The sequence below is a fragment of the Pelophylax lessonae genome (assembly GCF_965119305.1).
Source record: "Pelophylax lessonae genome assembly, chromosome: 9".
In the NCBI taxonomy this organism is placed as follows: Eukaryota; Metazoa; Chordata; class Amphibia; order Anura; family Ranidae; genus Pelophylax; species Pelophylax lessonae.
The window spans coordinates 161,950,540-161,977,409 of NC_138776.1; the positions used below are offsets into that span (position 1 = coordinate 161,950,540).

At 44.7% G+C, this 26,870-nt stretch overlaps 1 protein-coding gene across 1 annotated transcript in view; it reads right to left on the reverse strand.

Moving 5' to 3' along the window:
- Positions 1–26,870, reverse strand: part of SLC29A3 (solute carrier family 29 member 3) — a 125,710-nt gene that overhangs the window by 40,235 nt on the left and 58,605 nt on the right. The window contains exon 4 of the mRNA XM_082268011.1: positions 13,445–13,671. Within this exon, the coding sequence (XP_082124137.1) occupies positions 13,445–13,671 (227 nt within the window). The remainder of the gene's footprint in view (positions 1–13,444; positions 13,672–26,870) is intronic.

Below are 26,870 nucleotides of genomic sequence, written 5' to 3' on the forward strand. Positions count from 1 at the left end.
GGCTTCGCAAAAGACTCTGCATCAGTTTCGCCATCCGTTTGGACTTTTGCTTTACAGCTTGTTTTTCAATAAAGCTTTCTTATTTTCACTTATCTGTTGTTGTACGTCTGGTTCATGGTTCCGTGACAAAGGGTTTCTCCACCAAGTACTAAGTCATGTTTTACTTGGGGATCAAAAAGAGGGTGCATGTGATCAGCAAAGGGCCAATCAGCACTGTCCAGACAGAGGGACAGGGGTCCTGTAGCCTCATAGGACAGTCAGAGTAGAATGAAAACTCCTACAAGCTTTAACCAGACACTGATGGAAGTCACAAGACTGCTATATATACTGCAGATGAGAAAAGGTATTAAGCAGTTTATATTTACTAAAATAATTGCATTTCCATGTTCTGTGTACTGTGGGAGACCAGATATTGTGAATGCAGGATCCTTGATTTAGTAACACTAAGTTGGCCATACACTATGCAAATTTCAGTTTTAAGCCTAGTACACACGGGCAGAATGTCAGGCGCATCGGCCGGTTCAATAGAAACAGGCCGACATTCGGCCCCTGTGTAGTGGAGTCAGGCTGGCTTCTGTCCAAGGGCCATGACCAAAAAAGGTCTGCCGATCAGCTCCCAATCAACGCCAATGGCTGATAGAGCTGACTGGAGTGTTCTGGCGGGGGGCTGTCCCCCTGTCAGAACACAACAGAACAGCAGGGGAGATTGCTGTACTAATGTTGGATAGTTGGATAGTTAGTACAGTGGCTCCTCCTGAGCTGTCAGTTTTTTTTTTTTTTTGCTCATTTTTAGGTTGAACGGAAAAAAAAACCACTAGCGTGTACTAGGTTTTAGGAAGTAATGTGCTTAAAGCGGAGTTCCACCCTAAAATTATACTTACCTCCATCTTCTTGCTTCGGGTCACCTGAAAAACAAAAGGATAATCACAATTTTTTTTTTTTTTACTTACCTGGTTTAGAAGAAAATCTACTTACCTTACTTCCTTCTTCCTCCCCTCGGCGGCCACGGTGATTCGTCACTTCCTGGCTTGCAATGATTCCTGGGAGCTGAACGTCATCGCTCCCAGGAATCAATGCGCCTGCACCGGCCCCGACGTCAGTTCCGGTGCAGGCACCGTCATACCTTGCTAAACAGCTTCTGGGCATGCCCAGAAGCTGTGGAGGGATGACGCGCGCGACCCGGAAGTGACGGCGGGGCCGGTGCAGTGCATCGTGGGACCGAAGAAGACGGAAGAGGACGCAGAAGAGGATCGCGCTGGCTTCAAGCTGCCCACACCTGAGATGGCAGCGCTGGACAATACTTTTTCAAGGTAAGTATTTCTCCTAAAAGGTAAGTGCAACCCGGGACAGATCAGAGGCTAGCCATTGTGGAATGCACTAGCCCTGACTGTCCCGGGGGTATTTTTATTAAAAAAAAAACGTTCCCAGGGTGGAACTCCGCTTTAATCAGCAAACAGTAGCAAAGGTGAGCCACTGATTACTCAAGTAGACATTCAGGATCAGTGTATTCCTGATGGGTGGTGGCTCAGAATGAATGTATTTGTAAAGCAGCTCATTTTAAAAAAGAGCAATTAAAATTAAGCAGCAATTTTGCTATGCTATGTGAATGAGAACATGTAACAGATACAAAGTAGGTGTTATCTCAATGCAGCTGCAAACATCCAAATACTATTTATTATACATAGGTGGAGCAATTGGCGCCTTAGCAATACTATTTGGCTACTTGTGTGATATCCACAACACATGATCTTTCAGAGGGACTTGAGGACAAGTTCGGAAATGACTGACCTCGATGGTTTTTCACACCAAACCATAGTATTTCACTACCTCATATCTGAAGGGGACTAAACACTGCTAACTAATATGGAAATCAAAGCAGAGTTCCAGCCTGGGGGGGAAAAAAATGAAAAGTCAGAAGCTACAAATACTGTAGCTGCTGACTTTTAATATACGGACACTTACCTGTCCAGGGAGCCCGCAATCTTGGCACTCAAAGCTCGTTCATTGGTTCCGGGTACAGGCGCTGGCATCCTTACGAAGGGTAACAGGACAAAAAAGCCTTTCCAACTGTGCATGCGTGAGTCGCGCTGCGCTTTGTGAATAGTCCCGCTGTCTTCTGGGACCTATGTGTGTATCCTAGAAGGCAGCGGGGGGGTGGAGTTGCCGCAAATGACGTAGGTCGTCATGGCGCCCTTACACGGAAGTGGGAGCAGGTACCTGTTTTTTGGCAGGTATCTGCTCCCACCCCCAAAAGGTGACAAATATGGCACCAGAGGGGGAAGGAGGCAGTAAAGCCAAGCTTCCATTTTTGGGCGGAACTCCACTTTAACTGTTTCATGTATGATTCTACACTAGGGAATTTACTAAAGGCAAATAGTCTGTGCACTTTGCAAGCGCAGTTGCACTCAGACCCTATTAAATGTGGTAAAGTTCTGCTGATTTCTATCATCCAATCATGTGCAAGCAAAGTGCACAGACTATTTGCCTTTAGGAAAATCCACCCCTATGTGTTATTTCTATGTGGTTGTGTTTACTCTGCTTTCAAAGCTGAAATCCAGGGAAAGGAAAAATGCTCTTGCAGTGGGGCTGCTCCCTAACTGCAAGGGTTAAATGCTTGCTTAGGTAAAAGCAGTTTTTTTTTCCCCAATCTTTTGCTCCTTCGGGCTATAAAACCAGTCCCCATGGCATCTTCTTCCCTACCCTTTGGGGGGTGGCAGGACCTCTGAGGTCATCAAGCCCAATGCAGAGCCCATAGTCCTGAACTGGACATGAGGATGCCAAGGGACAGTCCACTACCAAAGTGTAGGGGAGTAGAGAAGAGCACCAGCTGCCAGGGAACAGGAAAAAAGTACAACTTTTTCATGGCCCCCTCAGACCCAAAAAGAGCGGGGGCAGCTTCACTGCAAGGGAGCATTTTTTCCTTCCCAGTGATGGACTGATATTTCTGTAAATGCATAGAGAATACATACAGAATACATGCATGTCTGTATACCTCCCCCACTACTGTGCCAGGCTAAATTCAGACTGTTTATATCTAGTCTTTACACTTAATTTATGGGTACAATTTTGGAGCTTTACTTATGAGTTTAGGGCACAGACTATGAAGACAAAGTGGGAATTGCTGTTCTTGACACTTTCTCTTAACTTATTGTTTTAATAATATTAGAAGTAGGCAGACAAAAGGTCTGAGGCTGAACAATGAAGTATCAAATTCATCAAAGAAATGTTGGAGTCGGCCACATATGCCTAGCTGGAGTAGAGTCGGTGAAGCAGTGTCAGGGTTAATATACCAGCACACCAATGACGAGGAGGGAGGACGCATGGTTTGTTGCTTCACACACACACAAAAAAAAAAAAAGGTTTCTTCAGCTGATATTCGTAGTTTTGTTTCCTGAAAATAAATGTTTGCTGAAAAACTAAAACAGGTTACCAAGTTAAGTCCACCACTAACCACAATGACACAAGTGCCCATTAAAACGAATGATGAGTAAGAGTCACACAAAATGATGCCATGCCATCAGGTTTATAATATAAGTGAACTTTGCTCATGTAAAATGTAAAGAAGTCTTCATTTCCTCCACATCCAATTACATTAACTGTTCATTTGAAATACGTTATTCAGTCTCCAACTTGCTGCAAATCCGATCATTTTTAAGGAAATTACGTTTAGCGGATTCTCCGGATTACGAAATGTCTGCCTGGCGTGCGAACCGTCAATCTGAAACCTTGGACAGCACGTGACAGTAGAACCCTGGTGAGCTGCATGCACTTTTTTGCAGCCCTATTGCCCCTGCAGACACTAACCGTGGTTTCCCTATTGCCCTGTTATAGCAGTGATTTCTAGCAGTCTCACATAATATGTCTTCAGTCTATGACTATCTCCTGAAGCATAACCCTAGTCCCTGAAAAACTCATGTATCATGTTAACAGCCTCGTTAACAGCCTCTGATCATCTCTTGTATCGTGTTAACAGTAGGGATAGACTGATTATCGGGGGCCGATATGCACTTTCCCCGATATATCGGTATCAGCCCCGGAACTGGTCGATATTGCCAATATTTTTGTGACGTCATTCTGCCTTCTTAGGGCGCCTACCTCGCCTTGGACCGTCTCGTCTGGAGTCGGGACTAGTCTCGCTGGTGTGTATCACAGCCATACACCCACCCACAGCAGCCCGGTGCCAGCCAGCCACCCCATCCAAAGGCCCTGTACCAGCCAGCCAGCCACAGGCACTGTACCAGTGAGCCAGCCAGCCACCCACAGGCCCTGTACCAGCCAGCCACCCACAGGCCCTGTACCAGCCAGCCACAGGCACTGTACCAGAGAGCCAGCCAGCCACCCACAGGCCCTGTACCAGCCAGCCAGCCACAGGCACTGTACCAGTGAGCCAGCCAGCCACCCACAGGCCCTGTACCAGCCAGCCAGCCACCCACAGGCCCTGTACCAGCCAGCCACAGGCACTGTACCAGCCAGCCAGCCACCCACAGGCCCTGTACCAGCCAGCCACAGGCACTGTACCAACCAGCCAGCCACCCACAGGCCCTGTACTAGCCAGCTGGCCAAAGGCCCTGTACCAGCCAGCCACCCAAAGCCCCTGTGCCAGCCACCCCCCCACCACAGGGTGCCAGCCAGCCAGCCACACACCACAGGGTGCCAGACAGCCAGCCACCCACAGACAGGGTGCCAGACAGCCAGGCACCCACAGACAGGGTGCCAGACAGCCAGCCATCCACCGGCCCTGTACCAGCCAGCAACAGGCACTGTACCAGCCAGCCGCCCACATGCCCTGTACCAGCCAGCCACCCACAGCCCCTGTGCCAGCCAGCCACCCACCTACCACAGGGTGCCAGCCACCCACCCACCACAGGGTGGCAGCCAGCCAACCACCCACCACAGGGTGGCAGCCAGCCAGCCACCCACCACAGAGTGCCAGCAAGCAAGCCATTAAGCATTAAACAAAAAACATGTTCGGCACCAGATTTGTGTCAAAAATTGTCTTTATTTTTCAAAACTTTAAATGTACAAAATATTGGCCCATATCGGCCTATACCGATACGTTGTGACCAAAATATCGGTATCGGCCCTGAAAAAACCATATCGGTGTATCCCTTGTTAATAGCCTCTGATCATCTCTTGTATTACGTTCACAGCCTCTGATCATCTCTTGTATTACGTTCACAGCCTCTGATCATCTCTTGTATCACGTTAATAGCCTCTGATCATCTCTTGTATTACGTTCACAGCCTCTGATCATCTCTTGTATTACGTTCACAGCCTCTGATCATCTCTTGTATTACGTTCACAGCCTCTGATCATCTCTTGTATTATGTTCACAGCCTCTGATCATCTCTTGTATCACATTAACAACCTCTGATCATCTCTTGTATTACGTTCACAGCCTCTGATCATCTCTTGTATCACGTTAACAGCCTCTGATCATCTCTTGTATTATGTTCACAGCCTCTGATCATCTCTTGTATCACATTAACAGCCTCTGATCAGCACTTGTATCACGTTAACAGCCTCTGATCATCTCTTGTATTACGTTCACAGCCTCAGACCAGCTCTTATGTTTACAGCCTCTGATCCGCTCTTATGTTCACAGCCTCTGACCAGCTCTTATGTTCACAGCCTCTGACCAGCTCTTATGTTCACAGCCTCTGACCAGCTCTTATGTTCACAGCCTCTGACCAGCTCTTATGTTCACAGTCTCTGATCAGTTCTTATGTTCACAGCCTCTGACCAGCTCTTATGTTCACAGCCTCTGATCAGCTCTTATGTTCACAGCCTCTGACCAGCTCTTATGTTCACAGCCTCTGACCAGCTCCTATGTTCACAGCCTCTGACCAGCTCTTATGTTCACAGCCTCTGACCAGCTCTTATGTTCACAGCCTCTGACCAGCTCTTATGTTCACAGCCTCTGACCAGCTCGTATGTTCACAGCCTCTGACCAGCTCTTATATTCACAGTCTCTGACCAGCTCTTATGTTCACAGTCTCTGACCAGCTCTTATGTTCACAGCCTCTGACCAGCTCTTATATTCACAGCCTCTCACCAGCTCGTATGTTCACAGCCTCTCACCAGCTCTTATGTTCACAGCCTCTGACCAGCTCTTATGTTCACAGCCTCTGACCAGCTCTTATGTTCACAGCCTCTGACCAGCTCCTATGTTCACAGACTCTGACCAGCTCTTATGTTCACAGCCTCTGACCAGCTCTTATGTTCACAGCCTCTGGCCAGCTCTTATATTCACAGTCTCTGACCAGCTCTTATGTTCAGAGTCTCTGACCAGTTCTTATGTTCACAGTCTCTGACCAGCTCTTATGTTCACAGCCTCTGACCAGCTCTTATATTCACAGCCTCTCACCAGCTCTTATGTTCACAGCCTCTGACCAGCTCTTATGTTCACAGTCTCTGACCAGCTCTTATATTCACAGCCTCTGACCAGCTCCTATGTTCACAGCCTCTGATCAGCTCTTATGTTCACAGTCTCTGACCAGCTCTTATATTCACAGCCTCTGACCAGCTCTTATGTTCACAGCCTCTGATCAGCTCTTATGTTCACAGCCTCTGACCAGCTCCTATGTTCACAGCCTCTGACCAGCTCTTATATTCACAGTCTCTGACCAGCTCTTATGTTCACAGTCTCTGACCAGTTCTTATGTTCACAGTCTCTGACCAGCTCTTATGTTCACAGCCTCTGACCAGCTCTTATATTCACAGCCTCTCACCAGCTCTTATGTTCACAGCCTCTGACCAGCTTGTATGTTCACAGCCTCTGACCAGCTCTTATGTTCACAGCCTCTGACCAGCTCTTATGTTCACAGCCTCTGGCCAGCTCTTATATTCACAGTCTCTGACCAGTTCTTATGTTCACAGTCTCTGACCAGCTCTTATGTTCACAGCCTCTGGCCAGCTCTTATATTCACAGTCTCTGACCAGTTCTTATGTTCACAGTCTCTGACCAGCTCGTATGTTCACAGCCTCTGACCAGCTCTTATATTCACAGTCTCTGACCAGCTCTTATGTTCACAGTCTCTGACCAGTTCTTATGTTCACAGTCTCTGACCAGCTCTTATGTTCACAGCCTCTGACCAGCTCTTATATTCACAGCCTCTGACCAGCTCGTATGTTCACAGCCTCTGACCAGCTCGTATGTTCACAGCCTCTGACCAGCTCTTATATTCACAGCCTCTCACCAGCTCGTATGTTCACAGCCTCTGACCAGCTCTTATATTCACAGCCTCTGACCAGCTCTTATGTTCACAGCCTCTGACCAGCTCTTATGTTCACAGCCTCTGGCCAGCTCTTATATTCACAGTCTCTGACCAGCTCTTATGTTCACAGTCTCTGACCAGTTCTTATGTTCACAGTCTCTGACCAGCTCTTATGTTCACAGCCTCTGACCAGCTCTTATATTCACAGCCTCTCACCAGCTCTTATGTTCACAGCCTCTGACCAGCTCTTATGTTCACAGCCTCTGACCAGCTCTTATGTTCACAGTCTCTGACCAGCTCTTATATTCACAGCCTCTGACCAGCTCCTATGTTCACAGCCTCTGATCAGCTCTTATGTTCACAGTCTCTGACCAGCTCTTATATTCACAGCCTCTGACCAGCTCTTATGTTCACAGCCTCTGATCAGCTCTTATGTTCACAGCCTCTGACCAGCTCCTATGTTCACAGCCTCTGACCAGCTCTTATATTCACAGTCTCTGACCAGCTCTTATGTTCACAGTCTCTGACCAGTTCTTATGTTCACAGTCTCTGACCAGCTCTTATGTTCACAGCCTCTGACCAGCTCTTATATTCACAGCCTCTCACCAGCTCTTATGTTCACAGCCTCTGACCAGCTTGTATGTTCACAGCCTCTGACCAGCTCTTATGTTCACAGCCTCTGACCAGCTCTTATGTTCACAGCCTCTGGCCAGCTCTTATATTCACAGTCTCTGACCAGTTCTTATGTTCACAGTCTCTGACCAGCTCTTATGTTCACAGCCTCTGACCAGCTCTTATGTTCACAGCCTCTGACCAGCTCTTATGTTCACAGTCTCTGACCAGCTCTTATATTCACAGCCTCTGACCAGCTCTTATGTTCACAGCCTCTGACCAGCTCGTATGTTCACAATCTTAGACCAACTCTTGTATTATGTTCACAGTCCCCGACCAGCTCTTGTGTCACACACTCATAGCCTTTATCCTATGTATGTCTGTGGTCTCTAACACCGACTATTCAGTGAATTTTTTAAGCGACCCTTAAGTGATGTCGGGGGCTGCATTTGAGACCTTCTATACCAAGAAGTGTGTCCACCACTGTTGTAAAACCTCTACTTTTGAAAAGTTTGCTGGCTTGCTCGTGGTCAGTTGCCAGGGATGGAGCATACCAATTCAAACAATTAAAATGTGTGAAAACAGGCCTGATAAGAAGCTCCTTGCAGGTCTATGGGCACAGGGTTTGTAAACAGACTTGCATCTGTTTATATCTGCGTACCTCTCCATCCAAGTCAAGGGGGAAAAATTAAAGAGAGAAAAGGACAGGACCTAAGCGTGACAGACTGAAGGTAGCCTGCTGTACATCCTCCTGCCCATAAAGACATCATGGGCCCACCACAGTGTCAAGTTGCAGACAAAAACTAAATGGGCACAGAGGCCACAATACTGACATTCATCCCATTCTGTTTGGATTCAGCAGGGATCTGTCCATGGTTCCCTTGCTGAACAAAGTGAACCACCTATATGTGACGGGATCCTAATTCTTTAGGTTCAGTATACGGTGTTAAACAGTTCATCAAATGGTTAGCCATAAGTGATAGAGATGCACCGCAATTTCGGCAGCTGAAACATATCGGCTGAAAATGGTGTTTTCAGGATTTTGATGATTTATTTAAAAAAAAAAAAAAAACTATCATAATTTTCTTTTTTTATTTCGGCCAAGTGAATCCTGAATATTCGGTTTCAGTAACAAAATTTCCATTCGGTGCACCTCTAGTTAGTGAATATATATCATGTTAACTTGTACACGAATAATAAAGCAAATAGACACATTTTTTTTTTTCGTTTTGGCCTGTGTGAAAAGGGATTAGAAACCAAGTTAGTTGTTTATTGCTGTCTGTGTCCTCACTGGGGAGATACACCTTACGAGTCTATTCACACTGCCGCGACTTGTCAGGCGACTTGTGTGCCCTCAAGTCGCCCAAAGTCGCTTGACATAACAAAAGCAATGTAAATCAATGAGAGCCATCTTAATTGGCACTACTGAAGTCACTCCAACTTCAGAAAAGGGTCCTGTACTACTTTGAGGCGACTTGTATCCGACTTGTCCCAATAGACTTCAATGGGAGTCGCCTCCAAGTCGGATCCTTATCTTATTTGAAGAGACTTGTGATCAGACTTTCCAGGAAGAAGAAGGAAAATTAACCAGGCATTGCCCACATTGCAGACATGCCTACAGTTCCTATATACCATTATCTCTGCCTGGTCTGTGTGAGTGGCACTGGTGGACACAGATAAGTGGCACTGGTGGGCAGTGGCACTGGTGGACACTGATACGTGGCACTGGTGGACACTGATTCGTGGCACTGGTGGACACTGATTCGTGGCACTGATACATAGCACTGATATGTGGCACTGGTGGACACTGATTTGTGGCACTGATATGTGGCACTGGTGGACTCTGATTCGTGGCACTGATACGTGGCACTGGTGGACACTGATTCGTGGGACTGATACGTGGCACTGATACGTGGCACTGGTGGACACTGATTCGTGGCACTGGTACATGGCACTGATACCTGGCACTGGTGGTCACTGATTCATGGCACTGATACGTGGCACTTGTGGACACAGATTCGTGGCACTGATTCGTGGCACTGGTGGACACTGATTCGTGGCACTGGTGGACACTGATTCGTGGCACTGATACGTGGCACTGGTGGACACTTAGTGTGAGGAAAGGGATATGCAGTGTAGTTAGGGTACTATATACCACTATAGTTAGATTCAATAATCTAGTTTCTGTAGGGAAAGCGTTAAGTGTCAGGGTGACCGTAGTGTAGTGTAGGGTGAACTGACACTGACTGCTATGGCAGGGTGACAGAACTCATTCATGTCAGGGTGACCGCCATAAGAAAAAGATCATTTTTCTTAGAATTATTAGTAGAGCAGGGATGGGGCTCCGTTCCTTTTACACCTGGGCGTTTTTGTTTCAGGCGTTTATTGGGCTTTTTTGTGGACGTCTTTGGAGGCAGGCATGACATTTTAACTTCTGTGTAGGGGTATATATACACACACACACATATATGTATATATACACATACACACATATAGGTGTGAAAGAAACGGAACCCTATCCCTGCGCTACTGAAATTATTTGCAGGGATGGTGTTACCCTCCTCTCACACCTATATGTGTGTATGTGTATATATATATATATATATATATATATATATATATGTGTGTGTGTGTATATATATATATATATATATATATACCCCTATACAGAAGTTCAGATGTTATGCCTGCCTCCAAAGATGCCCAAAAAATGCCCAATAAACGCCTGAAACAACACACCTGGGCGTTTTGTTGCAGGCGTTTATTGGGAATTTTTTGGACGTCTTTGGAGGCAGGCATGACATCTGAACTTCTGTATTGGGGTATATACACACACACACACACATATATATATATATATATATATATATATATATACATACACATACACACATATAGGTGTGAAAGGAGGGTAACACCATCCCTGCAAATAATTTCAGTAGCGCAGGGGTAGGGTTCCGCTCCTTTCACACCTATATGTGTGTATGTGTATATATATATATATATATATATATATATATATATATGTGTGTGTATATATATACCCCTATACAGAAGTTCAGATGTCATGCCTGCCTCCAAAGACGCCCAAAAAAATGCCCAATAAATGCCTGAAAAAAAAATGCCCAGGTGTGACAGGAGCGGAGCCCCATCCCTGCGCTATTAAAAATTCTAAGAAAAATTATCTTTTTTTTCTGGTTCTGGACATGCTACAGAGCTGAAACTTCACAGGTACACTTTTTAGAACCCCAGACACTAAATCCAAAGTTTACCGTTATCAAAAAAAAAAGAAAGAGTTCAATATGGGGACACCTGTTCCAGCAACAATGGCGTTAATTTACTTAAGGCAAATTATCGGTTAACTTTCCATGAAGCTGCAATTCACAAGGAATTTTTTTTCCCCAGGGCTAGTGAATGAGGTGAAGTTCTGCTGACTTCCATCCTCCAATCATGTCCGAGCCAAATATATATCTTTTTTTCCTTTCACATGCTTGGATATTCTTTGCAAAGTTAAATTTTACCACTTTCACTAAGCTCTGGGTAACATTTCCTTTCAAAGTGTAACTTTCCTTACAAGTGAACTCCTGATTTGCTTTTAACCACTCGACCAGGCCATTAGTTTGCGATACAGCACTGCATTACTTTAACGGACAATTGTGCAGTCATGCGATGCTTTATCGAAATACAATTTATGTCCTTTTTTCCCCTCAAATAGTGCTTTCTTTTAGTGGTATTTGATCACCTCTGCGTTTTTTATTTTGTGTGCTATAAACAAAAAAAAGACAAATTAAAAAAAAAAAAAAAAATTAATGTATATATATATATATATACATATATATATTTTTTTTTTTTTTTACTTTCGGCTATAAAACATATCTAATAAAAAAATTTGAAAAAAAATCCAAATTTCTTTATAAACTTAAGCAAATACCGTATTTATCGGCGTATAACACGCACCGGCATATAACACGCACCTAAATTTTAGGGGAGAAATTTCAGGAAAAAAGCTGAAATTTAAAATAAACAGCTTTAAACTCAGAACATTTTTTTTTTAATCAAATGTAGTCTCACCAGTGCCCACGAATGCAGCCTCATCAGCGCAGTGCTCAAGAATGCAGCCTCATGAGCGTAGTGCCCATTATTGCAGCCTTGCCAGCGCAGTGCCCATAATTGCAGCCTCGCCAGCACCAGTGCCCATAATTGCAGCCTCGCCAGCTCCAGTGCCCATAATTGCAGCTTCGCCAGCGCCAGTGCCCATAATTGCAGCCTCGCCAGCGAATTTATCCAAATCACTTTTAAAAAAGTCCAGGAAGCAGCGCCGAGAGGTAGAAGGGGGTGGGCGGCGCCGAGGAGAAGGAAGAGCTGTCATCGGAAAGTCCCGGCGCCTTGATAGACGTCGGCATAGGAAGCGGGACTTCCGATGACAGCGCGTCCTTCCTTCTCCTCGGCGCCGCCCACCCCCTTCTACCTCTCGGCGCTGCTTCCTGGACTTTTTTTTTTTATATCGGCGTATAACACGCACTGTTACTTTTTCCTCCATTTTTAGATGGAAAAAGTACGTGTTATAATCTCAATGAGCGTATATTGATTGGTTTGCGCAAAGGTTACAGCGTCTACAAACTATGGGATATTTTTATCTAGTTTTATTTTTTTATTATTAGTAATGGCGGCGTTTAGCAGACAATTTGGACACTGAGGGGTTTATTTACTAAGGCTAGAGAGGGTGAAATTAGTCACAAATTCTGCAGAGAAACCAATCAGCTTCTAACCTCAGCTTTTTTAATTAGGCTTTTGTAATAAAACCTGGAAGCCAATTGGTTTCTAAGCAGAACTGACTCATTTTGTCCTCTCTAGCTTTAGTAAACAAACCCTTTTTGGGGAGCAGTGACACGAATACACTGATAAGTGCTAAAAGATATGCACTGTCACTGTACTAATGACACTGGCTGGGAAGGGGTTAACATCAGGGGCGATCAAGGGATTCATTTTATGCCTAGCTAGTGACTTTGTGTACTATGGGAGGTGCTTTTACTAAGGGAAGAAATAGATATCATTGGGAGGTATAGTGCCCCAAGGGTTAGATAATGGCTAGCATCCGGCCCTCTGGCCACAGTTTGGAGACCCCTGCCCTAGACAAACCAAGTCATTAACCCTTACAGTCCGAGTATGTGTGTGTGTGGAGGGGGAACACTGCCTTGGTACATTTTAGAATGCCAATCCCAAATTTGTTTCATTGTTGGTAAGATTGAATAAAGACACCAGTCAATCTGGTTCAACCTGTGTTGGTGTGTGTGTGTGTGTGTATACCTTTTCCCCTGTATATTGCTAAGATGCCTATCTAAGTTTTTTTTTTAATTATCGACACTCCCTGCTGACACCACTGATTGTGGTAGGGAGTTTCACATCCTTACAGCTCTAACAGTAAAAAATCCTCTACACAGTTAAGGGTTTAACTGCTTCTTCTCCAGTTTGATTGAGTGGCCGTCTCCCTAGACTAAAATCACCATTGAGGGATTTGTACCTCACTATCCTATCTTCTCTCAAGCGTCTCTTCTCAAGGGAGAATACATTGTTGTAACAGATGAACTTAATGATATCCCAAAATCTGAAGTTACCTGATATTAAGGACTGGGAGTGTTGCAGTGGAAAGCGCCCAGTGACACCGAAGACACTGGCTGTAAGGACGTTTGATGCTCCACTGAGAATAGCTACACACACCAATGAAAGAGCGAAGAATTCCATCGTCCAGTTGGAGGTGTCTACTTTCACCAGCACTGTGACCAGGATAAAGACAAGTAACATCACAAGCAGTGATGAGAGTATTCGCACCTGAGAAGAAAGCCTGAAAACAAAAAAAGGAAAAGAAGCACATATTTAGTAGCAGAAATTATAAAGATAATGTGGATCCTAAACAAGACAATAGATTACACAATACATGAAGATAACAAAATGTAATACAGTTTTATCTTCCATTACAATACAGAATGGGTCCTCATTCAGCACCCTTTAAAAAAAATACATGCTCCATCACTTAAAAGGGTTCTTTTACACCTGTTTTGCTCTCTGAAGAGCGATCACCCCTGACTGCCGCTTTTGCAGAAAAAGGGAAAGCTGTTAAGGGGCAGTAAAACATGGCTCAGCCATGAGATTTTACTCCTTCCAATAGCCCTTACAGTTATCTCTTAGGGCAAGGGTGTCAAACTCAATTTCATTGCGAGCCGCATCAGCAGTATGATTGCCCTCAAAGGGCATGTTGTATCTGGGGTGAGCTACATACAGGGTGCAGGGTTCAGTAGTGCATTTTGAGCAGAGCTCAGCACTATGCACAAGAGTGCAGTGTTCAGGAGTGCACTACATACAGAGTGCTGGGTACAGGGGTGTGTTATGTACAGAGTGCAGCTTTCAGGGGTGTGCTATGTACAGCGTGCAGGGTTTGCCACCCCAACCTCCCCCACAAAGCTTTCTCCCGTCTCTTTCACCTACCTGGCTTGGCTCTAGTACCTCCCTGTGTAGGCGGCTCTACTACCTGTGTATTTGGCTTTAGCACCTCCCAATGTAGGGGGCTCTGCCTTGCAGGAGGGTCATTCTCTCTCTTAGATTCTGGAAATCTCCCCCTGCCGTGCCCCACTGTGAGTGCATGCAGGAATCTGTTAGATCTCGGAGCCGCTGAGGACAAAGCTAAGCTGTCCCTTATAAACACAGAGGGTTCTGTGTTTAAAAATGACAATGGGGAGCGGGAGCAGAGGGAGAGAGCTGGAGGTGGGGAAATGAAGTTCCTTCATGTTCGAGGTGCATAATTAGGTGTTAGGGCCACGTGGCAAGGCCTGGAGGGCCGCATTCGGCCCGTGGGCCTTGTGTTTGACATATGTGTCTTAGGGTGTACTCCCATGGACACTATAAACCGGTGTAAGACACGGTTCAGCACCTTGGGCCTGTTTGTGTAGCGTGAGTGCTTCGAACTGAGACCGGGATTGGTTAAGCATATTGCCCACTTGGAAGAGGTGGTCCTGGATGCTTTTCCCTTGTGGTTTGGAATAGTTTGCTGAAGTGTGAGTGCAAACTGTGCCAGAACACAAACCTCTCAATAAAAGACTGTGCACATAAGCATGGCTCACTGGTTTGGTTAGCAAGGGTAATGATGAAAGTGTGCCCAGGAACACTTGCTTAAGGCTCGTACACTCTACTCATTTTTTTTCTTGGTTCAAGCAAAAAAAAAAAAACTGACAGCTCAGACGGGGAGTCGGGGACTGTCTGGGAGGCGGCAGCCTGCAGGAGAAATGGGTGACGTCACTGGTTGCTAGACGCTAAGCGGCTCTAGCCTAGCAACCAGTGACTGTGTGTGGGCTCCGGCCGCCTCCCTGCAGAGAGACAGCGCCGACAGGGGAGGGAGCAGCAGAGCAGTCATCAAGAGGATGATTTTTATACAGATCATGGTCAAACTCACGGTTCTGCGAACTTGCAAAAAGTTAGTAACCGGTTCTATGGAACCAGTGCAAACCGGCTGAATCCCACCACTGGACGCGCCCCCTTACCACCACCGGAACACTCCGGTCAGCTGCTCATTGGGAGCCAGTCGGCAGACCTTCTTGGCCAAATAGCTGTGGGACTGGCTTCTGTACACATGGGACGAATGCCGCCCGACATTCGGCCCGTGTGTACTAGGCTTTAGCCTGGGTTCCTACAATAGATGCGGTGCGAATTCACAGCGAATTTGCTGCGGATTCATTATCACATCTAAAATCGCAACCTGTCAATGCGAACCGATCAGCGACCGCGATCGCTCCTCATGGAGACAGAACGGCAGTCTGCCGTTGTAAAGACGGCAGACCGTCGTTCTGTCAGTTTTGAACACAGGGATCCTGTGATCCTCCTATTTAGGAACACAGGTCTCTGTGTTCATGCAGCAAGCCTATCTCCCCCACAGTTAGAAAGCACCCCCTAGGGACACATTTAACCCTTTGATTGCCCCTGGTGTTAACCCCTTCCCTGCCAGTGTCATTAGTACAGTAAAAGTGCATATTTACTGATTACTGTAGTAATGTCTCTGGTCCCCCCAAAAGTGTCAAAAATCTCAGTTAGGTGTCCGATCTGTTCGCCACAATGTCGCAGTTCCACTAAAAATCGCTGATCGCCACCATTACTAGTAAACAAATAAAAAAATAAAAATGATTTACATAGTTACATAGTTAGTGAGGCTGAAAAAAGACACAAGTCCATCCAGTTCAACCTATGATGTGTGTGTGTGTTTGCTTTTAACCGTACATTGTATACCCCTGTATGTTGTGGTCTTTAAGGTGTCCATCCAATAGTTTTTTGAAACTATCAATGCTCCCCGCTGATACGACTGCTTGTGGAAGAGAATTACACATCCTTACCGCTCTTACAGTGAAGAACCCCTTACGCACTTTAAGGTTAAACCGCCTTTCCTCAAGTTTTAGTGAGTGGCCACGTGTCTTATTGTATCTCCTTTCTCTGAATAGTTTGTTCCTTATGCTCGGGTCGCCAGTACAGTATTTGTACAATGATATCATATCCCCCCTCAAGCGTCTCTTTTCCAGAGAGAATAAGTTCAGTGCTTGTAGTCTTTCCTCATAGCTGATGTCCTCCATTCCCCTAATTATTTTTGTTGCCCTTCTCTGGACTCTTTCCAGTTCCAGCACATCCTTCCTGAGGACCGGTGCCCAGAACTGGACAGCATACTCCAGATGTGGCCGGACCAGAGTCTTGTAGAGTGGGAGAATAATCTCTTTATTTCTGGAGTGAATCCCCTTTTTTATACAACCCAGTATTCTGGTATTCAGCCGGGCATTGTACCTACTAATCTAATCTAATGGGGATTCAGCGATTTATGTCTATCCTATGTGGCTATTTCCTGGCTTCCTAACGCTACCTTCTCACCCTCTGGTATTCCGCTCCACTCACTTGATAAATCTATTCCCTAGTTTGTAGATGCGATAATTTTTTTGCAAACCAATCAATATACACTTTTTTTTTTACCAAAAAATTTGTGGCAGAATACAAATTGGCCTAAAATGATGAAAAAAATAGATTTCTACATTTTTTTTTTATTGGGAATGTTATATAGCAAAAAAGTAAAAAAAAATATTTTTTTTTGCAAAATAATTACGGGAGCTGATCAAATACCACCAAAAGAAAGCTCTATTTGTGGGGGGGAAAAAGGAAATAAATTTTGAGTACAGCGGCGCACATCCGCACAATAGTCAGTTAAATTAACGCAGTGCCGTAACGCTAAAAATGGCCTGGTCATTAAGGTGGGAAAATGCTCCTGGTCCGGAACTGGTTAAACCAGTCCTGGTGTGATTGCATTTAAAGTGAAAATAGGGGCACTACTAAGAACAAGAAATGAGTGTTTAAAAAATTTATACAATTATAAATAAAAGCAATTATTAATCATATGATCAATTATCCTTACATGTGAGACACAAGTTACAGAGGATTTGGCTCTCTCAGGGAAGATAAAGAAAGTCTTTTGTTTACTTTAAGAGGCTTGTCCATCACATGGTAACTAGATTTTGTGATTGTGTAGTAGACCGTCATACGGGAGCCTTTGATCGCTTCTTAACAATAAATGGCCCTCGTATGAACTTAAATTCATTAACAACCATGGTGATCAGCTGTTTGAAGGCTTTAAGACCTCATTCACACTGGACATTTTTTACAGCTGCTGTTTTTGGGTTCAGACATTTTTTTTTTGCAGCCAGCATGTTATCCTATGTGTCCATGCACACATAGGCTGTAATCAGCAGTTTTTGGCAGGGGCGTTTTCTGGCTTGGAAAAAAAAACCCAGAACTAATGGATTTTAAGAGGAGTTTATCAGCTGTAAAAATGCTCATACTCTAATAAAAGCTGAAAAACAACAAAAAACGCTGAAAAACGTGGCTATTCAGCATTTGTCTGCGTTTTTGAGCCATACGCTTTAGTGGGAGTATAGTTCTGCTAAAAAAAAAAAAAAAAAAAAAAAAAGCTAAAAAATTGCAAAAAAGCTGAAAAACTCCTTCTACAGCTACAGCTTTCTACTGGCATTTTGAGAATGTCCAGTGTGCATGAGGCCTAAAAGTCACTGGTTTAAATCCCAACCACAACACTGCCTATCTGGAGTTTGCATGTTCTCCCTGGGCCTATGTGAGGTAGGTTAATTGGCTCCTGTCTAAACTAGCTCTAGTCTAGTACCCGGGGACTAAAGCTGATTGGAAAAAAAAAAAATCTGAGATTCCAAAGTCTATTGAACTAGCCTGATGGAGAAGAGGAAGCTGTGAACATATGTTCCAAAGCTTTTTAACCGCTTCCATACAGAGCAGTTAGACCCCCTTCCTGCCCAGACCAATTTTCAGCTTTCAGCACTCTCACACTTTGAATGACAATTGCTCAGTCATGCTACACTGTAACCAAACAAAATTTTTATCATTTTTTTCACACAAATAGAGCTTTCTTTTGGTGGTATTTGATCACAACTGGGAGTTTTTTTTTCGTGATATAAGCAAAAAAAGAGCAAAAATTTTGAAAAAAAAAACACTTTTTTTTAGTTTCTATTATAAAATTTTGCAAAAAATTAATTTTTCTTCATACATTTGGGCCAAAATTTATACTACTACATATCTCTGGTAAAATTAACCCAAATTAGTGTATATTATTTAGTCTGTGTGAAAGTTATTGAGTCTAGAAGCTATGGTACCAATTACTGAAAATTGATCACACCAGATGTACTGATGGCCTATCTCCTTTCTTGAGGCCCTGAAATGTCAGGACAGTACAAATACCCCCAAATGACCCATTTTTGTAAAGTAGACAGTCCAAGGTATTTAGTAAGAGGCATGGTGAGTTTTTTGAAGTTATAATTTTTTCCCACAATTCTTGGGAAAATGAAGAAAAACATTTTTTTTCTTTTTTTTCCCAAAACGTTGTCAATTTATAAGCTATTTCTAACACATAGCATGTACACAGCAAAAATGACACCCCAAAATTCATTCTGCTACTCCTTCTGAGTATGGTGATACCACATGTGTGAGACTTTTACACAGCCTGGCCACAAAAAGAGACTCCACGTCCAAGTAGCACCATAAGGCATTTTAGGAGCATAAATACACATAAAACTTTCTTACTACCTATCACATTTTTCAAGGCCCTAGAGCACCAATACAATGGAAAAGTCCACAAAATGACCCAATTTTGGAAAGCAAACACTCCAACGTATATTCTATGAGGCATTATGGGTCCTTTGAACATGTCATTTTTTTCCACAAGTTTTTGGAAAATGTGGGAAAAAAATAAAACTTTTTTTTTTTACACAAAGTTGTCAAATTTATAGGATATTCCTAACACATAGCATGTACATAGCAAAAATGACACCTCAAAATACATTCTGCCACTCCTCCTGAGTATGGCAATACCACATGTGTGAGACTTTTTCACCACCTAGCCATATAGAGGGGCCCAACATCCAAGGAGCATCATCATGCATCCTAGCCACTTGCCTAGGCCTATTTTTGACATTTGGTGTTTACAAGCTAAAATCAGTTGTTTTTGCAAGAAAACTACTTAGAACCCCAAAACATTATATATTTTTTTTTAGCAGAGACCCTAGAGAATAAAATGGATATTATTGCAATATTTTTTATCACACCGTATTTGCGCAGCGGTCTTCCAAACGCAATTTTTTTGGAAAAAAAATCACTTTTTTTTAATTAAAAAATAAGAAACCAGTAAAGTTAGCCCAATTGTTTTCCATAATGTGAAAGATAATGTTACGCCGAGTAAATAAATACCCAACATGTCATGCTTCAAAATTGCGCACGCTCACAGAATGGTGACAAACTTTGGTACTTAAAAATCCCCATAGGCGACACTTTAAAAATGTCTACAGGTTGCTATCTTAGAGTTACAGAGGAGGTCTCAAATTATTGCCCTTGCTCTAATGATCGTGAGGATACCTCACATGTGTAGTTTGAACACTGTTTACATATGTGGGCGGGATTTCCGTATGCGTTCGCTTCTGCGCGCAAGCTCACGGGGACAGGGCGCTTTAATTTTTTTTTTTTACTATTTATTTTATTTATTATTTTTTATTTTTACACTGTTTTTTAAAAAAAAAATAAAATTGATCATTTTTATTTCTATTACAAGAAATGTAAACATTACTTGTAATAGAAAAAGGCACGACAGGACCTCTTTTTTGTGAGATCTGGGGTCAAAAAGTCCTCAGATCTCACAAGTACACTAAAAGATAGAAAAAAAAAAAAAAATTAAATAAAATGAAAAAAAAAAGGGACCTTTAAAATGGTTGCTAGGCAACGACTTTTGCCGTAGCTCCGGTCCTCCAAGACCATAGAGTCGAGTGAGGGCAAGCTTGCCCTCACTCGACATCCTGTCTGTGAGGATTCGGGACCGGATAGTTTTCCCCGCTGCCGGCGGGGCCGGTAAGCGGGGAAAAGGACCAGAATGCAGCGGGAGGGGGGGCCCCTCTTCCGCCACCCCGGAAGGGTGATCCCACGGTGAATCCGCCGCTGGGACCACCCTTATCGGAAAGCCAACCGTCCACCGTTTAAAAAAATACCAGGGTTATGGCAGCTATCTGCTGCCATAACACCGGTATTTAGGTTTAAACGGAGGACGTATATAAACCTTTTTGGACTTAGACATGGTGGATGTATGAAGGGTGACAGGTACTCGGGTACTTTGCTGGGCAGGTGACAGGTACTCTGGTACTGATGAGCAAGTGGCAGGTACTCGAGTACTCTGATAGGCAGGTGACAGGTACTCGGGTACTCTTATGGGCAGGTGACATGCAGGTACTGATGAGTAGTACTGATACTGATAGGTGATACTGATACTGTACTGATGGGTACACGTTCAGCGGTACTGTACTGATGGGTACGGATGATCAGTACTGATACTGATAGGTGATAGGTACTGATGGGTACTGATGAGTAGTGATGGGTACTGATGAGCAGGTGGCAAGTACTCAGGTACTTCAGGTGTGAGGTACTCTGATGAGCAGGTGGAAGGTACTCGGGTACTCTGATGGGTAGGTGACAGATACTCGGGTACTCTGTTGGGTAAGTGACAGGTACTCGGGTACTCAGATGACGGGTACTCGGGTACTCCGATGGCGGGTACTCGGGTACTCCGGTGACAGGTACTCAAAGTACCCGAGTACCTGTCATCAGAGTACCCGAGTACCCTTCATCAGAGTGCCCGAGTACCCGTCATCAGAGTACCCGAATACCCGTCATCAGAGTACCCGAATACCCGTCGTCAGAGTACCCGAATACCTGTCACCAGCCCATCAGAGTACCCGAGTACCTCTCTGTATCCCATCAGAGTACCCGAGTACCTGTCACCTACCCATCAGAGTACCCGAGTACCTGTCACCAGCCCATCAGAGTACCCGAGTACCTGTCATCAGAGTACCTGATGGGCTGGTGACAGGTACTCGGGTACTTTGATGGGCTAGTGACAGGTACTCGGGTACTTTGATGGGCTAGTGACAGGTACTCGGGTACTTTGATGGGCTAGTGACAGGTACTTTGATGGGCTAGTGACAGGTGCTTTGATGGGCTAGTGACAGGTGCTCTTTATTGGGGGGGGCAATCAGTGTGTTTGGGGTGCACTGTATTTGGTAACTAGCTGTTACCACAATCTCCTCCTCACACAGGATCAGTGTGTGAGGAGGAGAACACGGTGACAGCTAGTTACCGTGTTCTCTGTTGACATTTGTGACCGGCTGTGATTGGACACAGCCGGTCACGTGGTAAAGAGGGGGGGGTAAAGCCCGGGGGGCGTGCATTAAGAAGGGAACGAGCGGCTCGCGCTGGAGCCGCTCATGTGATCGGCTGTGATTGACACAGCCGATCACGTGGTAAACAGCCAATTTCATTGGCTGTTTACCGTGATCGGGGTTGGGCTCAGTCCAAGGGACGAGCCTCACCCCTGATCGCCGCGCTGCGCGCCCCGTGGGGCGCGCAGTAGCGGGGAGATCCGGGCGCCGTCATATGACGTCCTCCCGGATCGAGAAAGGATTCCTGCTGCCGTCATTTTACTATGGCGCGGTATGGAAGGGGTTAAAAAAGGCGTAGCTGAGACCTGAGGAACACAGATGGCTCCAGTCCATACTCCTAGAGACTTCCCTACTAAAGACAGTTCCAAATATATGAACTGAAAGCAGACCTTCATTCCTAAGGCTCACCATACATACACATTACAATCTGACCAAACAATCTCTGTGCAATCAATTTTAGTTAAAATTATGTAATATTAGAACCTATCCAAACTTCACTACATTACCAAAAGTATTGGGATGCCTGCCTTTACACGCACATGAACATTAATGGAATCCCGGTCTTAGTCGGTAGGGTTCAATATTGAGTTGGCCCACCCTTTGTAGCTATAACAGCTTCAACTCTTCTGGAAACGCTGTCCACAAGGTTTAGGAGTGCATTTATGGGAATGTTTGACCAGTCTTCCAAAAGCGCATTGGTGAGGTCAGGCACTGATGTGAACAAGAAGGCCTGGCTCACAGTCTGCACTAATTCATCCCAAAGGTGTTCTATTGGGTTGAGTTCCGGACTCTGTGCAGGCCAGTCAAGTTCCCCCACCCCAAACTCGCTCATCTATGTCTTTATAGACCTTGCTTTGTGCACTGGTTCCCACAAAGTTGGGAACATGAAATTGTCTAAAATGTCTTGGTATATTGACACCTTAAGAGTTCCCTTCACTGGAATGAAGGAGCCAAGCCCAACCCCTGAAAAAACAATCCCACACCATAATCCACCCTCCACCAAATGATTTGGACCAGTGCACAAAGCAAGGCCTATAAAGACATAGATGAGTTGAGTTTGGGGTGCAGGAACTTGACTGGCCTGCAAAGTGCTCTGACCTCAACCAGATAGAACACCTTTGGAAAGAATTAGAGCAGAGACTGCGAGGCCAGGCCTTCCCATCCACATCAGTGCCTGACCTCACAAATGCGCTTCTGGAAGAATGGTCAAACATTTCCATAGACACACTCCTAAACCTCGTGGACAGCCTTCCCAGAAGAGTTGAAGCTTGTTTAGCTGCAAAGGATGGGCCAACTCACTTTTAAACCCTACGGACTAAGACTGGGATGCCATTAAAGTTCATGTGTGTAAACGCAGGTGTTGCAATACTTTTAGTAATATAGTGTATGTGTGTAGCCTTGTAAACATGATCAGAAAATTGTACGAAAAATACAGCTTTTATTGAAGTGATCATACAATAATATGATCATTAGTACACAGCTTTCGAAAGCCAATCAGGTTTTATATATATATATATATATATATATATATATATATATATATACATACATACATACATATATACACATACACACACAGCTCTGTTTCAGTTTGAGAGTTCATGGTTTGATAAAGCATGCTTGGTCATGTGAAACGCGTCATCCTTTTGTCCCCTGCATTATGCCTGGCCCTGTAACATCTAGTGCTTTTTTCATACTACAATAAATTTTGATTGAATCCAATGGGAGTTCGGCCATTCCTCAACTCTTTTTACCAAATTCTATGAACATCCTAGATTATATATAAATTTCCATTTGCCAACCGCCCCCCATAAATATACTGCAGCAGGGCGGTAGCTCTGCGTTACATCACGTATCTTATACATGATCAGTGCTTCCAGGTAGAAAGCACAAGCCGGGTTACAGCACAAGCCGATCAGTGGGTGGCGGCCAATGATTGATCATTGACACCCGCTGATCTTCTGTACTGTAACCAAGCTTGTGCCCTCTACCCGGAAGCATGGAATGGCTGCACTGACGCAGTATATCTGTGTGGGGCAGTTGGCAAATGGACATATACAGTGTGTGTATGTATATTAGGACTGAACGATAGTCGATATGATATTGACTATCGTTCTGTGGGAGTGGGCGATATTCATATCGCCGAAGACGCGATATTTACCATTAGGCAGGGAGAAGTCAGGACTCGGGGGAAGGAGGAGGACTCACAGTGCTGGCAGCCGTCCCACACGTTCAGCGGTGAGCAGCGCGCCGTGAGCAGCTGCACAGCTAACCAATAACGCGTGCCTGTGCATCTGATAGGTTCCCTGTGCCACTACTCACGTGATTGGTTCGCTGTGCCGCGCTAACCGCTCCGTCAAGAGAACTAGCTCCAGGGCGGCAGAGGGAACGTGTGGGACAGATGTCATGTCGGCTCCAGGGCGGCAGAGGGAACGTGTGGGACAGATGTCATGTCGGCTCCAGGGCGGCAGAGGGAACGTGTGGGACAGATGTCATGTCGGCCCCAGGGCGGCAGAGGGAATGTGTGGGACAGATGTCATGTCGGCCCCAGGGCGGCAGAGGGAACATGTGGGACAGATGTCATGTCGGCTCCAGGGCGGCAGAGGGAACATGTGGGACAGATGTCATGTCGGCTCCAGGGCGGCAGAGGGAACGTGTGGGACAGATGTCACTATGGCTAACAGAACTAGCTCCAGGGCGGCAGAGGGAACGTGTGGGACAGATGTCATGTCGGCTCCAGGGCGGCAGAGGGAACGTGTGGGACAGATGTCATGTCGGCCCCAGGGCGACAGAGGGAACGTGTGGGACAGATGTCATGTCGGGCTGTGTTTTTCTACCTCCTACCACAACTGTGAGTCCCAACTCTGCCTAATACGTCTTCTGCATTCCACCCAGATAAATATCGCGATATATATAGTTGAAAACGAAATATCGCAATGTTCTTTTTTCCCCAATATCGTGCAGCCCTAATGTATGTATATGATTTCTATATAAACTTGTCATATGTGCCGCCTGTTGGCAAGAGGTAGACATGAATTAATCATATGTAATCTTTATATTTGTGAATAAACTGAAACAACTATCTTTTTACAAGGTAAGAAAGGTGGGATGTGTCCCACCATAATGTTGGTGTGATGTACAGTGTAAGAACTTCCTCATTTAAAAAAAAATGATCTTCTGAAAAAAAAAAAAAATATATACATATAGACATATTCCATATTCCACGTCTGTTCTGCCTAGATGGCTAGCATCACAGCTTGATGACAAAGGGTTAAGCCGCTAGCACTTGTTAGTGAGTCAGTGTGCGCCTCAGCATAAAATGACACTACCCATCATTTTTGTGACAGCCAATTATACCAGGTAAATACGTAAAGATCCTTGTTGTTAATGTTGTTTATTTCTCTAGGTGAAGAAAAAAAGTTTAGCCCCAATCATAAACTGCTATTCTGCTACGACTGTATCATTGCCAGTTATTTTTAGCAGCTCGTCCTCTACAAGGTATGGATAATTATTCTCAGCCCTAGCAGCACATATACTGGGGACATTAGTGAGATTCTAATAACCTCTATGCAGGGAATGCAGAAAAAGGTCTGAGAACTTTCCCCAAGCCTGCCATCAGTTGGAGATAATTAGCTGTCTGAACTGGGTGCAAACTTATAGATTCCACCGGTATGCTTATCAGAGATACTTGGCGTAGATGGGATAGTAACCAGAAAGGTAAATACAGTAAACAATAGAAGATGAAAAGCTGATGGTCGCGATTTATAATTTGGCGATAAACATCTCAACTACTAGGATTTTCTACAGCGCCAAACTAGTGATATTGAAATGGCAGCCTGCTGCCTTCAAACAGTGGCAGTCCTACGTTGGCAGAAAGTTGTTTTCTTACCTTCTCTGAACTTACCTATTCTCTGCTCCTCTATAGAAAAGAGAAACACATTACCAGTCCCTGCGCAGATCCTGGAGATTAATTCTCAAGCTGGGGAACCTTGTAGTTTGGCCAGTGGTGAAACACATGAGTAAAAGCGTGACAGCTCTCTTAACCCTCCCTGGGATATGAGGCAGAGAAACTAGGTAGAAAACAAAAGAAAGAGAGCGCACACCGCCCTAGTGTAACACCATTTAATGAAAATAATTAGAGCCATAAAAACAGGTACTCACAAACAAGTATAGTGTCATGCATGGAAATGATATCCCCCGATCTGATGTGTATAGGGTACTCTCCTCCTTGCCGGCGGCTCAGCTGTTCGTTCACTTATCAGTGCGGGAACGAACAGCTGAGCCGCTGGCAAGGAGGAGAGTACCCTATACACATCAGATCGGGGGATATCATTTCCATGCATGACACTATACTTGTTTGTGAGTACCTGTTTTTATGGCTCTAATTATTTTCATTAAATGGTGTTACACTAGGGCGGTGTGCGCTCTCTTTCTTTTGTTTTCTGCCTAGTCTGCTCCTCTATACAATGGGGTTTTATAGAAGGTATACTTATTGCCATAATAAAACCCTTGCCAATGCATACATTACCTGGCCCACCCTGTTCTCATAAATGGGGACCCGGTCATAAAAGGCAGCAGAAGCCCTGAAATACTTACATTGACTGCAATATGAACCACTATATGGCTCCCTGGCAGTTAAATCTTTGGTCACGCTATCTCAGCTGAAGGAGGAAGATCAGATTTTTGACTGGCTGACCTTTAACAGCAATTCCTTCAACAGAGATCAAATGTCCAAGTTTCCATAGGACCCTAAAAAAAAGACTCCGCAATTGATCCGGTTAGTTTTCATATACAAGGTGGGATTGGATAAACTAGGGCAGATGTCTCCAAACATTCTCAAAGGCCCAGTTTACTGTCCTTCAGAGTTTAGGAGACTGACTGTGACCAGTAGGGGAAGAAATTGACCTGGCATTAGTGGGAGTAAAGAGTGACCCATGTTTGATAGTAGGGAGAGGAATAATGCCCCATCTTTGTGTCAGTGGTATCAATTCTGTCCCATTGTTGGTCTCAGTGAGAGGAATAGTGTCTCAAGGACCAGACAAAGGTAAGCAAAAGGCCACATCCAGCCCCTAGCCGCAGTTTGGAGACCACTGATATAGAGAAAATGTAGAATATCCTTAAAGTACCATTTATTCTTTAGTTGGAGTAGCACAATTGGCCCGTGTTCTCGATATAAGGTAGAATCATTCCATCTACTGTGATCCTTCTCATTCTGTCCATAACCCAAATGCACTCCAATTTCTGC